The sequence below is a fragment of the Cheilinus undulatus genome, linkage group 1, assembly GCF_018320785.1.
Source record: "Cheilinus undulatus linkage group 1, ASM1832078v1, whole genome shotgun sequence".
Taxonomy (NCBI): Eukaryota; Metazoa; Chordata; class Actinopteri; order Labriformes; family Labridae; genus Cheilinus; species Cheilinus undulatus.
In genome coordinates, this window is record NC_054865.1 from 55,767,669 (window position 1) to 55,780,118 (window position 12,450).

General features: G+C 41.2%; 1 protein-coding gene across 1 annotated transcript in view; it reads right to left on the reverse strand.

Moving 5' to 3' along the window:
- The window catches only part of luzp2 (leucine zipper protein 2), a 364,593-nt gene that overhangs the window by 54,678 nt on the left and 297,465 nt on the right, over window positions 1-12,450 (reverse strand). Inside the window, exon 7 of the mRNA XM_041791985.1 lies at window positions 10,662-10,724. Within this exon, the coding sequence (XP_041647919.1) occupies window positions 10,662-10,724 (63 nt within the window). The remainder of the gene's footprint in view (window positions 1-10,661; window positions 10,725-12,450) is intronic.

Here is a 12,450-nt window from a genome sequence, read left to right on the forward strand (position 1 = left end):
TCAGGGTAGCAGTACACTGTAATTGTGTCTTATTCTGGGATAGAACTACACTGGTTGTGTCCCAATTTAAGGGTAGAATTACACAGTTGCAGTGTCCCAATTTAGGGGTAGCACTACAAGGATGCTGGATCACAATTCAGGGGCAACACTTCACTGTCACTGTGTCCTGATTCTAGGGTAGCTATACACAGTTATTGTGTTCAGAATCAGGGGTATCACTACACAGCTGCTGTTTATCAGTTCAAGGATAGCACTACACTGATGCTATTTCCAAATTCAGGGGTAACACTATTGTTATGTCTCAATTCAGGGATAGAACTACACAGTTGCAGTGTCCAAATTCAGTGGTAGCACTGCACACTTGCTGTGTGTCATTTTAGTGGTAGCACTACACTTTTGTTGTGCCCCATTCCAGGGACAGCACTACATTCATGATGTGTCCCAATTCAGAGGTAGAACTACACTTTTGTTTTGTCCCAGTTCAGGGTCAGCACTACACTCATGATGTGTCCCAGTTCAAAGGTAGACCTACAATGTTGTTATGTCCGAAATCAAGGATAGCAAGGATTGCTGTGTCGCAATTCAAGGGTAGTGCTACACTGATTCTGTTACCCGATTCAGGGATAGCACTTTACTGGTCTGTGTCTTAATTCAGTAGGAGTACTTTACTGGTGCTGTGCCCCAATTCAGGATTTACTGTTCATTTATGATATGTCCATAACAGGAGTAGTACTACATTGATGAATTGTCCAAATTCAGGAGAATCACTACACTGTAGCTGTGTCCCATTTTAGAGTTAGAACTTAATTACTGCTATATGCCAAGTAAGGGGTAACAACACACTGTTACTGTGTCTTTATTCAAGTGTAGCACTACAGTGCTGGTGGGTCCCAGTTCAGGGTAAGAGCTATGTTGTTTTTGTGTCCCAATTCACATGTATCACCACACTATTGTTGCAATTGTGCCATGTAGTGTTTTTGGCCCCTAAGGTAGCGATAGATGTATCTTTCATAGCTTATCAACTGTAGGGGGCATTCATAGGCTGCAATTGAAGGAGTTTACAAAGGTGGACAGCCTTAGACTCACCACTCTGATGCAACAAGTCTTTAAACACACCCTCAGAATGATGGTGCCCCTGAACTGAGACCAAGCTAATGAGACAATGAATACTGCAAAGCTAGTGCTTGTTCTGTTTTGTAGGTTTGGGATTTTATACACTGCTCCCAGTCTCCTTTAGCCTAAGTGCAATTTTTACTGTATACTAAATGGTAATAATCCTTCAAATTGTTATCTTACCTATTTTATAGCACGTTTGCACACCTCCAAAATGCATTTGCATTACTTTGTGGTTGATTAATTATACTGTTGATTTTGTCTTTTCATATTATCTCATCTTTATGTGTCTGCCTTTATAGTTTGAGTCTGGTTTTCCCATCAATGTTTTCCATGTTTAAGTGATGTCTCTGTGTGCTCCTGCTGCACAACTCTTCCCTTGTTGGACAGTACACCCAATTTAAATCTGGTTGCAGTTTGTAGCTAGCTGCTCCATCTGTCAGAATGGAAATTCAACTGAAACTTGAATGGTGGTTGCCAGACTCAATATGTTAAGGCATAATATGTGTGCATATTTTATATTAATGAATTTAGAAAGAAGCAACTGTTACTTTGGCAGTCATTTGTTCTTACAACAGCCGCTTATTTTACATTGCCATAACTTTAAGTTTAAAGAGAGATCAAAGAGATGCACGCAAAATTAGTAAATGAAACTAAAATTACATTGGCTGCCTGCATTTTTAATGTACTTATGGAGCAACATGGAAAAATTTCACCACACTGCTGCTGTGTCCTGATTCTGGGGTACAACTCCACTGACGTGTCCCATTTCAGGGGTATTACAAAACTTACACTGTGTCCCAAATCTGGGGTGACCCCACACTGTTGCTGTGTCCCAGGTCAAGGGTAGCTCTACACTATTGTTGTTTCTCAATTCAGGCAAAGCTCTACACTGATACTGTGTCCCAATTGAGGGAAAGCAAAAGCAGAACTAGACTGATGTTGAATCCCAGTTCAGGGGAAGCACTACAGTATTGCGGTGTCTTAATTTAGGGGTAGCACTCCACCACTGCTGTGTCCCAATTTAGGGGTAGCCCTACATTGTTGCAGTGTTTCAGTTCAGGGGTAGCACTACTCTATTGCCATGTCTCATTTCAGGGGGGAAGCACTACATTGTTGTTGAGTCCCAATTTAAGAGTAGCACTACAATATTGCGGTGTCTCAATTTAGAGGTAGCACACCACTGCTGTTGTGTCCCAATTTAGGGGTAACCTTACACTGTTGCCATGTCTCATTCCAGGGGGTAGTGGGACATTGTTGTTTAGTCCCAATTCAGGAGTAGCACTACAATATTGCAGTGTCTCAATTTAGGGGTAGCACAACACTGTTGCAGTGTTTTACTTCAGGGGTAGCACTATACTTGTGTTGAGTCCCAATGTGGGGGTAGCACTACACTGCTGGTCAGTCCCAGTTCAGGGGTTGTGCCACATTTGCTGTTTCCTGATTCAGGGGGAAATCTACACTGATGCCCTTTACCTAATTCAGGGTAGCATGGATGCGGGATGCTGTATCACAGCTCAGTTTGAGCCATAAATCTACTGCTAAGTCCCAATTCAGGGGAAGTCTGAGCAACACATACAGATTTTACCATCATAATATTATGTCCCTGTATCTATTATGACTTTTAAAGCTTGCTGTGCTTTCCTTGTACAAAATATGCACTACACAATTTCTGCGGGCAATTTGAAGATTTAAGTACTTATTCATCGCTGTTATCCAGTAAGTGTTTTGTTCCTTTTGCCATCCTGGCTGCGGCAGGATGGACATTGAGGCATCACATGCTAAACATACTTGATGAGGGCACCATTAGTATTTTTCTGCACAGTACACTCTGCATTCCAAGCCCTGAATAATGAAGAGTCTGGGTTGGAGTGGCTCAAAAGCACAAAATAAAAGCAGCTGCTCTTAGTTTGTCATCTAAAGGATCTGAAGAATGTGTGTTTGTCTGTGCATGCATGCGGATGTGATGCATTACAGCAGAGAGCCATTACATCCATTACACAGAGCATCATCAGCAGAGAGTCCTCTGAGGACTGCGGGCACACGACCACTGACCCAGAAATGCTGACTTTCAGGGTTAGTGCCTCCAAGACTGTGGCTCCATGCTCCTGCACAAAGTCCATTATAGAGGTGTGGGGTCAGTCGGGTACTCTGCCAGACAAGACATGCAACTGCATCAAGCCGTCATTTTTCTTTTCTTGCTTTTTTTTCCTCAGCAGGAGGAGAAACAGCTCTGGGGGTCCATTTAAAAGTGGACTGACTGCGGAAAGAGGATGTGAAGGATGAATGCGGCTCCTCTGCCAAAAAAATATTGTCTCGTAGGGAGACGCAGGGAAGGAGCTGTCATTTTCTCTGAAAGCTTTAATGTTCAGGCTGAGCAGGCCAAGAGGATCATATCTGTGTGTACTTTTTATTGTTATGTACGGGAACTTTGAAGTTTCTTTATTTAAGCTGTCTGGAAAAAATCTGAAGACGATTAATGAAATGAACTAACAAAAAAAAAAAGACACAATCAGGCTTTATTTGCTCTGCTATCTGTCTGTGTCAGGGTCGAAATCACAAAGTTAACAGCACTAATGAGCTTCAGGCGCAGTCCAAGTCAAATGTCAAGTCTTTTGTCACGAGTCCAAGTCAAGTGTCAAGTCTTTGGTCACAAGTCCAAGTCAAGTGTCAAGTCTTTGGTCACAAGTCCAAGTCAAGTCTCAAGTCTTTGGTCACGAGTCCGAGTCAAGTCTCAAGTCTTTGGTCACAAGTCCAAGTCAAGTCTCAAGTTTTGTCACGAGTCCAAGTCAAGTCTCAAGTTTTTGGTCACGAGTCCAAGTCAAGTGTCAAGCCTTTGGTCATGAGTCCAAGTCAAGTTTCAAGTCTTTGGCCAGGAGTCCAATCAAGTCTCAAGTCTTTGGTCACGAGTCCAAGTCAAGTCTTTGGTCACTGATGTGTGCGACTTAAGTGTGACTTGAGTCCAAGTCGCAGACTCGAGTCCCCATCTCTGGAATCTGTATACACCTTTTCTCTGCTGGTAGCTGAACTCTCATGATGATGGAGCACAATGATTAGTAATAGGACACAGGAAACTTTATCAGGTTTATTAAGAGGCTAGCCTTGAAAAATCTGATATAAGTTTCAGTCCATTCCTCTCTAAATGGAACAAGCAACATTGACTTTAAGAAAAAAAATCAGCACTTCAGCCTCATTGTGGGTAACAGATCAGGCCTTCACTCTGGTGACTGAGGGTTACAGCCACTGACATCCTTGTTGGTCCCAACCTATGATTATTTTAGTAATATGAATATCAAGGAAATGTTTATGGACTTTGTTCTAACTTTGACATCATTAAGAGGAAGGCAAAGAGTTAGAATTAGCTGAACTAACTTGTAATTGTGTGCAGACTACTGAGGTAGTGGGAGATTGTATGTTGCTGTGAAAATAGCCTTTAATCACTGTATTTAGCAAAAGAAAAAAAGGTTAACAAAAAGGTTAAATCATTCCTGAGTGTCAGTCCATGGTGTGAGGCTGTTGAAATGAATTTTGGGGTTCAAATGTAATTTGAATATTTAAAAACAAATTCATATTCGAAAGCTGATGTTACTACACATGACACATCACATGATGAACAATAAAGATTTCACACCAAAACACAGAGGCACAGCAATGGCCGCCATCAGAGATGTTTGTGGATGTTTATCACCAAGGTGGTTCACACGCTGGTGGGGATTTGGCAAGTGAGGCTTCGCTACATTAAGAGATGCTAATGTACAAAAAAACCGCAATGCCCACCAACACCGCTGTCGTGGTGGAAAATGTTCCGGTCCAGGTATCCTCTCCGCCATTACCTGTGCATCCTGGACTCCTCCATCAGGGTGGAGAGGGTTTTCTCCACAGCTGGGACGATAGTGAACAAAAAACCGCCCTGCTCTTTATTCAGAAAACGTGGATCGGCTCGTGTTTTTAGGTAAAAACATGTAGGGGACAAGATAGTACCAACATATTTCATATTTAATTTAATTTATTTTTGTCTGACATTTAAATTCTAACCCGTTTGACCATTTTAAAGTTGACCATCTGTACCATAATACCTGTTAAAGGCCTCTAAATGGTGCAGGCGGCTGTGTTTGCACTAAAAAGTACATCAAAATGAACATTTACTTTTTTTGCTTTCAGCTCATTATTGGAGTCCTCTAGTGGACAAATGTGTAACCACATGGTGAGTAAACCAACTGAAGGTTTTGCATACATACTAATAAAAAATGTGCATGAAAATTCAAATAAAATTAAAAATCTGTTAAAAAATTTAATCTGACAAACAAAGACTTCTGGCTTTATTTACAAATCAGATCACTGCTCTCAGAATTTCTTGGAGAACGTATTAAACGCCCTGAAACAACTGATATAGAAAATAAACTAATGGCAATAATGAAAAATAAAAAACATGTAAGTAGTAAAATTTACAAAGTTTTGAATGATGTTAGCAATTGTGTTAATACTCCCCTAGAAAAGACCTGGGAGAGGGACTATGAAGAGAACCTGGACGCTAATATCTGGACATCAGTTTGGCAGAAAATGCACAAAATATCTAACTCTGCACGGAACAAAACAATAAACTTTAAATTTATTAACAGAACTTACTTTACACATCGAAAACTGAAGCTTATGCATCTGAACAGCACTGACCTTTGTTGGCACTGTAACAAAGAGAAAGGCACATACCTCCACATGATTTGGAAATGCTCCAGAATGCAACTTTTTTGGAAGCAAATTTTGCTATGTCTATCTAGAATTATTCAAGAGAACATCCCTTTAGACCCCAAGTTATGTATTCTGAACTACATGGATGACAAAAGCTGGCCCAACTTTAAGAAAAAGATTGTATCTGTGGGGTTTATGAGTGCTAAAAGAATTATTGCCATGAACTGGAAAATTACTGATAACATCAATCAGAGATCCAGGCTTCAAACCTTTGAAACTTTACTAGGTTTAGAGCAAATGTCTAACTGTATTTATACTTTGACTGATAACACATGGAATCTGATCAGCTCACAGGTCTTCAGTAACATTACCTGTCCCGAATGAAAAACAAACGTATGGACAACTATGATGACTCACTGTCAAATATTTAAATGTACATTATTTCTCTCCCTTTAATGTTATTCTAGATCATACATTCATCACTACTTTTGTATCTACTGTTAAAGGGTTCCTATACTTAGTTATTCAATTATTTTTATTTATTTTTCCTTTTCAACCTTTAACAGAGATGGTGCAGTTAACCAAAATTAATTACATTTAACTATAGGCTCTCTGATGAATATATTCTAATTTATTCCATTTATAATCTGAGAATCGCTCTGCAGACAGATCTCTTGCATTTCTTACTTTTTAGAATAGCTGTTTATAGGATATACGTAGATAGTTAAACATGGTGGAAGTCCAGATTTTTCCTCTTGCTTCTCATTAAGATTTCCTTATTTCCCTTTTTGTCGTACTGTGGTAAACTTTTTGAAAATGATGAACTTGGTGAAAGCACAAATAATTGTCATTATTACTATTTTTTTTCTTCTTCTCTCAAATTCTATTTTCTTCTGTATTAACCTGGGAGGACATAGCTAATACTCCCTGTGTACGCTCTTGTAGGATGTTCTCTGTTGTAATGTATTCAACCATCTCCTTTTCCTACCCCCTCGTGCAACATTTCTGTTAATGACCCAAAATGATGTAAGTTGTTATCAATTGTAAACCCTGAGCATCAACTAAAACAAAAAAAAAAAAAAAAATGAAATTCAAATGGGACTGTAGGTAAATATTGACAGCCCTACCAGGGTGCAAATTTCAGAAGACAAGCCTTGAGTCCATTTAAGCCTTTGCATGTGCTTCTTGATTCAGTTTGTGAATTATTGCACAGGTTTTGTGAGCACAGTCATAAATCAGGCATGCGTTCAATTTTCTGAATCTGCATTTCTCTTTTTTATGGCTCTAAAGTGATGTTATTCTCAGCCTTAACTGTCAGCTTTAAGAAACAACGAATAGACCTAAAGACAAGGTAATTACCTTCTTTTTTTTTCTGCCTCCTGCCCCGTCATGTTGGTCTACTTTTGTTTGCTATGACACCGGGCTGCAAAATGCAATCTGATATTGGATGACAGTTGTCATAACCACTTCCATTGCCTCCAGGTCAAGGTGCCTTGACTGACATCCCCCCTGTGAAGCTCATGACATTTCTGTATCTTGAGTGACTCTCCACTGTGCCTCCTGCTCCCCTCGCTCCCCCAGCTGGGCTTTTGATCGCCGCACATGTGGAATACATATGAGTTTTCAAGGAAAAGTCAGAGGGGGTCAGAGGGACCTGATGCATTTCTCTCCGACTTACTTACATCAGAAAAACAGTAGACTCTGTGTCACTTCACGAAGATGACAGATTTTATAAGACAAAGAGCGTTATGAAATTAATCTAATCCTTCTGCAAAAGCATAATGTTTTAAAAGGTCCACATTAAACGCTTGCTGACATTGAGGAATAAGGTTGTGTTGGCCAAGTGACTGATGCAATTTGGAGACAGCGATTTACGAACAGCAAACAAGTCAATGCATCCATCATTCACAGGCTGGAAATAGAACAACCAACAGGACATTCAGGGACAATATATTCAGGCGTCGGGCTTTGAGCCTAAATTCAGTCTGTGAGGATTGGGCCCCTTTTTTATTTATTTATGACTGACATGGCTTTCGGAAGGATGTGTCTGAGCAATCACAACATGCATTTAAGGAGTGAAATAACAGGGTTTTGTAGCAGAAAGACATCTGACATTTTAGCACAGCAAACACAGCCTGAAAGGTCAGTGCATGAGGCAACAAATGCCAATAAATATTATGTAAGAATTCAGTCCTCAGAATATTTATAGTAAGTAAAAAGGGCATTGGACTGGCAGGCAGCAGTTACTTGTAGGGCTGGGGTGACACGCTTTGATGGCAATTTTATTTTATCAGGATTCTTGGGTGGGTGCTGATTGAATTCACACAGTAAGTGCTGCAATACGGGAAGTACTGTGATATCAGACTAAAATGTCATGAGATATGTTTAGAAAATCAGTCTCATTCAGTGCATCTTTAAAATATATTCCAACATGCAGCTGGAACAGATTTCAGCGCAGATATACATCACCTGTGTATTATTAAATTAAATCCACTCACTGTTTCATCAGGAAAAGGATTGTATATTTAAATTGACATTTAAGGTCACATATTTTACCCTTTTAAGACAAGTTTATATTGGTCTCAGAGCTCCACAAAACATGCCTGTGAAGTTTGTTGCATGTTTAAAAACGCCTCTGTTTCAGCCCTGCTCAGAATGAGCTGATTCTGTGTCTGTGGCTTTAAATGTTACTGAGCTGTCTGACTCCGCCCCTGACCCCGCCCCTCTCAGGAAATTGATGTGGCTTGATGGATGTGGCTCTCCTGATCCTCCTCTCAGCTGGCAGTAGAGAGGAGGGCAGAAATTTCCTCCAAGTGGGGAGGGGACAACCTGGGGGCGGGGCTAACTCCCCAACATGACATCATGGGGAGAAGATACCTGACTGCAGCTCTGAGCAGAAAAGTTTTGCTATTTCTTGAGTTCTGCGCGGACATTCAGCTGCTCTAGAATGATCTACACTCGCATTCATGCTCTGAATAATAAAGACATTTAATGTGCTTGTGCACAACTCCGGTTCCCATTGATAAATTAACCCCAAAAGGTAAAACAGTCCGCTGCTGACATACTATTCCTGCGTGAACTTGCAGTTCTCCTGTGATCTCTTCCTGCTTGTGCACCGCGGTGCAGCGCTCTAGACTCACTCTTCTTCGGTCGGAGCAAACCTGCGGCACTTTGGTGCGTGGCACGTACGCTGTAAATGGAAATTCAGGGTAAGGCCACCATTAGATGTGGATTTGATTGCATTTGATGACCATTTAATGTGGATAAGTAGATACTTTCAAAATGTTGACAGACTTTTTCTTCCCCCTGTAGTTTTCTGCTCCCAGTTGCATCTAGAGTCCGTTTTAGTTGAAGGTATCACATTTTGGTTTAAAGTACCTGTAAAGTGAAATCCAAACTTTTTGTCTTAACACTCTAGATATGTTGGAATCTGGTTGCTGTGAGCATGTGAAAACACTGAGATCTAAATGTGACTGAATTCTGGATTTAGACTGTTAGAAAGTTTTTCACCTCTTTCCTGGCTGGGTCTCATGTGGGCGGGGCTAAAATGTGGACTCAAGATGTCCCCATCCCACAGTGGGGAATGACCCCGCCCCTCTAACACTACAATCTAAAATCACAGAGCAGTTCATCTCAGTCCAGTCTGTTGTTAGCTGATGTCACTGCCTTTACTGAAAGTTAACAGTCAGTTAAATGTTTTTCTGTTCGATGTGAGGTAAATTTAACGAATCTATCAGTCACAGTGGTCTATGGATCATTGAAAGCATCAGAACAGAGATTTGAGCCAGAAAACAGACTTTTCCTCTTCTCTGGCACAGAGCCAGGAAGCTGCACTTTAAGGTTAACATAAGGTCATAGGTCAACTTTCAGATTGTAATTTTTTTTGTTTTTTAATCTGAGAGGATCCTGTTTCTCCTGAGAGGGCGTGGCCTCAGCTCATTCAACAGACACGCCCACACCATCCTGAAGCAGACTTTACTGCCTCATTTTTTTGTGAATTTGAAGCTTAATTTCATAAACTTAGAGATGTTTTACTTGACTGAAATTTGATTTAGGGCTTCATAACACAGTGACCTGTCATACAACAAACCTAAATACAGATTCATTTTCATTTTACAGGGTCTTCGATCTGCTGCACAATGCTAATGTGTTTTGAGCTTATGTTCCACCTTGCAAGAGGTGATGTATGTTTTTGCACCAGTGATATGATACCATGACATCAAAGACCCCATGAGGCCCAACAGCAGTATCGATAAGCCAAAACTTGATCAATTTTCAGGTTTTGAAAAAAAAAAATAGCACCAGGACTTTGCAGAACTGGGTTTTGATCTCAGCCCCTAGTGCTTAAATCAAAACATAAGAGTAAATGCATTCTGCTTCAAGCCTTCTTTCAAGAAATTACAATACAAAATAGTATCATGATCCTTTTTCCCATCTCTTGTTTCATGTTTGCTGCTTTTCATGTTGGGCTTACAGTGGAGACAAATCCCCGGTGCCCACTGCAAACAGCACTGCACGGTGTCATGTGTAATTTGTGTCTTGGAGATCCCTTTATATGATCTAATGCATAATTCTGTATGAACTTCCTCCACAGCTGTCCACTTCGTTTATGCACATAGTTCCCGTGATTGAAAGGGATGGCATGGATCTTTGCAAAGGGGAGAACAGAGGACAGCAGTATGTGAACCAATTGACTTTGCAGGCAGCTGATTATAAGAGACTTTGTAATTGCTGAGTGAATTAATCAGAGTATTCCCTGTGATGGGATCATCGTTTCAAGGTGGTCTGAAGTACCTGTTTACTCCTGGTGTGGAGTGACCGTAAAGCACCCCCCCTTACCCCCCCTGTCAGTTTGAACTTACCTTAAAAATTAAATCCTTTTTCCCGTACCGCAGTTCTTTCAGTTGAGCCTGGATTTTTTTGGACTGCAAGGGAAAGATAAGGAAATAAGTGTTAGCTTATTCAAATAGCGAAATTGGTTTTAGATCACGTAGCAGGATTCTGCCAGCTGCAGCAGAAGACTCCTTTGTGAGTGTTCCCTGGGCAAAGCTCTGGCTTAAAGCGAGGCTGCGGTGAGAGGAAGAAAATATCAAATCTCCCCTTCACTGAACTGCATAGTCCACACAATGATGCAGTCATGCACTGGCTTCTTGCCCACTGTCTAAACCTGAATTCTCTCTCCCACTACACACATTACCGCCAACATCACCACACACATGCAGGTTCCCAGGTTACAGCACGCTCTGGCTCGTCATCTGTAAGCAGCACGCACACGCAGGCACACACAAACAGAGATCTTCACCGCCGCCCCCAAAACAGACACGGTGACCAGCTCTCCCTGACATTCACTCTGCCGCTGCACATCAGTGGGCACACGGAGCACGGGGGCTGTCTCCTAGATAGCTTGATACACAGCCGTCCTCAAAGCTGCTCATGATTTGAGTGTGAGCACAGAAAAAGCTCCACAAGGGAATCAGCAGCAGCCCAGATCGTTGCTCTGTCTGTGTCTTTAGACAGACTGCAGGTTGTTTTCACAGAGATTTGATATGGAGGCTATGAGGCTGTGCAAGGCTGTAACTCTTCAAATAAAAGGCCTTGGCTTCAAGTCATTAAAGAATGATTGAAAGGTTAGGCCATCAGATTTCAGTGTTGATAGAGTGAATGTTAAATAATGTTATAACATCATAACAGAGGTCCACATTAATCTATCCAGCCACTTATCTCCCCTTTCATTCTTATACTAAGCTGTCTTTATCTTTATAACTAGATATCCAGCTTTAGTTTCTGATGCATTCTGAATCTGATGAAGTTTTAAAAGGAATATTTAAATTAGGCCTGTTAATGTAAAAATGTGTTGACGCTCCTGATTAATCTGGAAAACTTAACGCATTAAAAAAATAAAAATGCAAATTAATCATATGACTAAGTTTGACCACAATTTGCTCCCGTACTTCTCCTGCGCAGATGTTTACATTCCTGGGGTGAAAAGGTTAAAGGTGGGTCAGACACAGCCAGCACTGATGAGTGAGGAGACAGAGCCAGGTCTGCTTCACAGCAAATGTTGATTTGAAAAACTGTCTAAGGGAAGTCTGGATGACACAAAAGCTGTGCGTACAAACTGCAGTGATGAACTGTCTTTACACCGAAGCAAGAGTCTGAAGTACCACCTCCAGACAAAACGCATCTATGCTAATGTTAGCAAAGATGCTAACAACAACACAGGATCAAGACATGATAGTTAATGCTAGCAAAGACGCTGACAAAAACATGGGATCAAGACATGAGAGCTAATGTTGCTAATGTTAACAAAGACCCTAACAACAACACCAGCTCAGTCCAGCAGACTCATATCTGTCCCCAAAACAGCAACATCTAAGCTAACTAATGCGATCACTAATGGGTCACCAGCGACTGCAGACCATCAACATCCTTGACAACAAGGGGCTTCAAGACATCATCCGGGTCGCCTCGGATGAGTCGTACCACAGAACACCTACGAGAACTACTGCCACAAGAATCTGTGAACTGTAGGACGGCTAAAAAGGCAACTAAAGTGGAGCAGCTGGCCCGAGCTACGTTTATTAGACTGAGGAGAGACCACTGGACATCAGTCAGCAACTTCAGCTACCTCAGGCTAACAGCACACCTGAT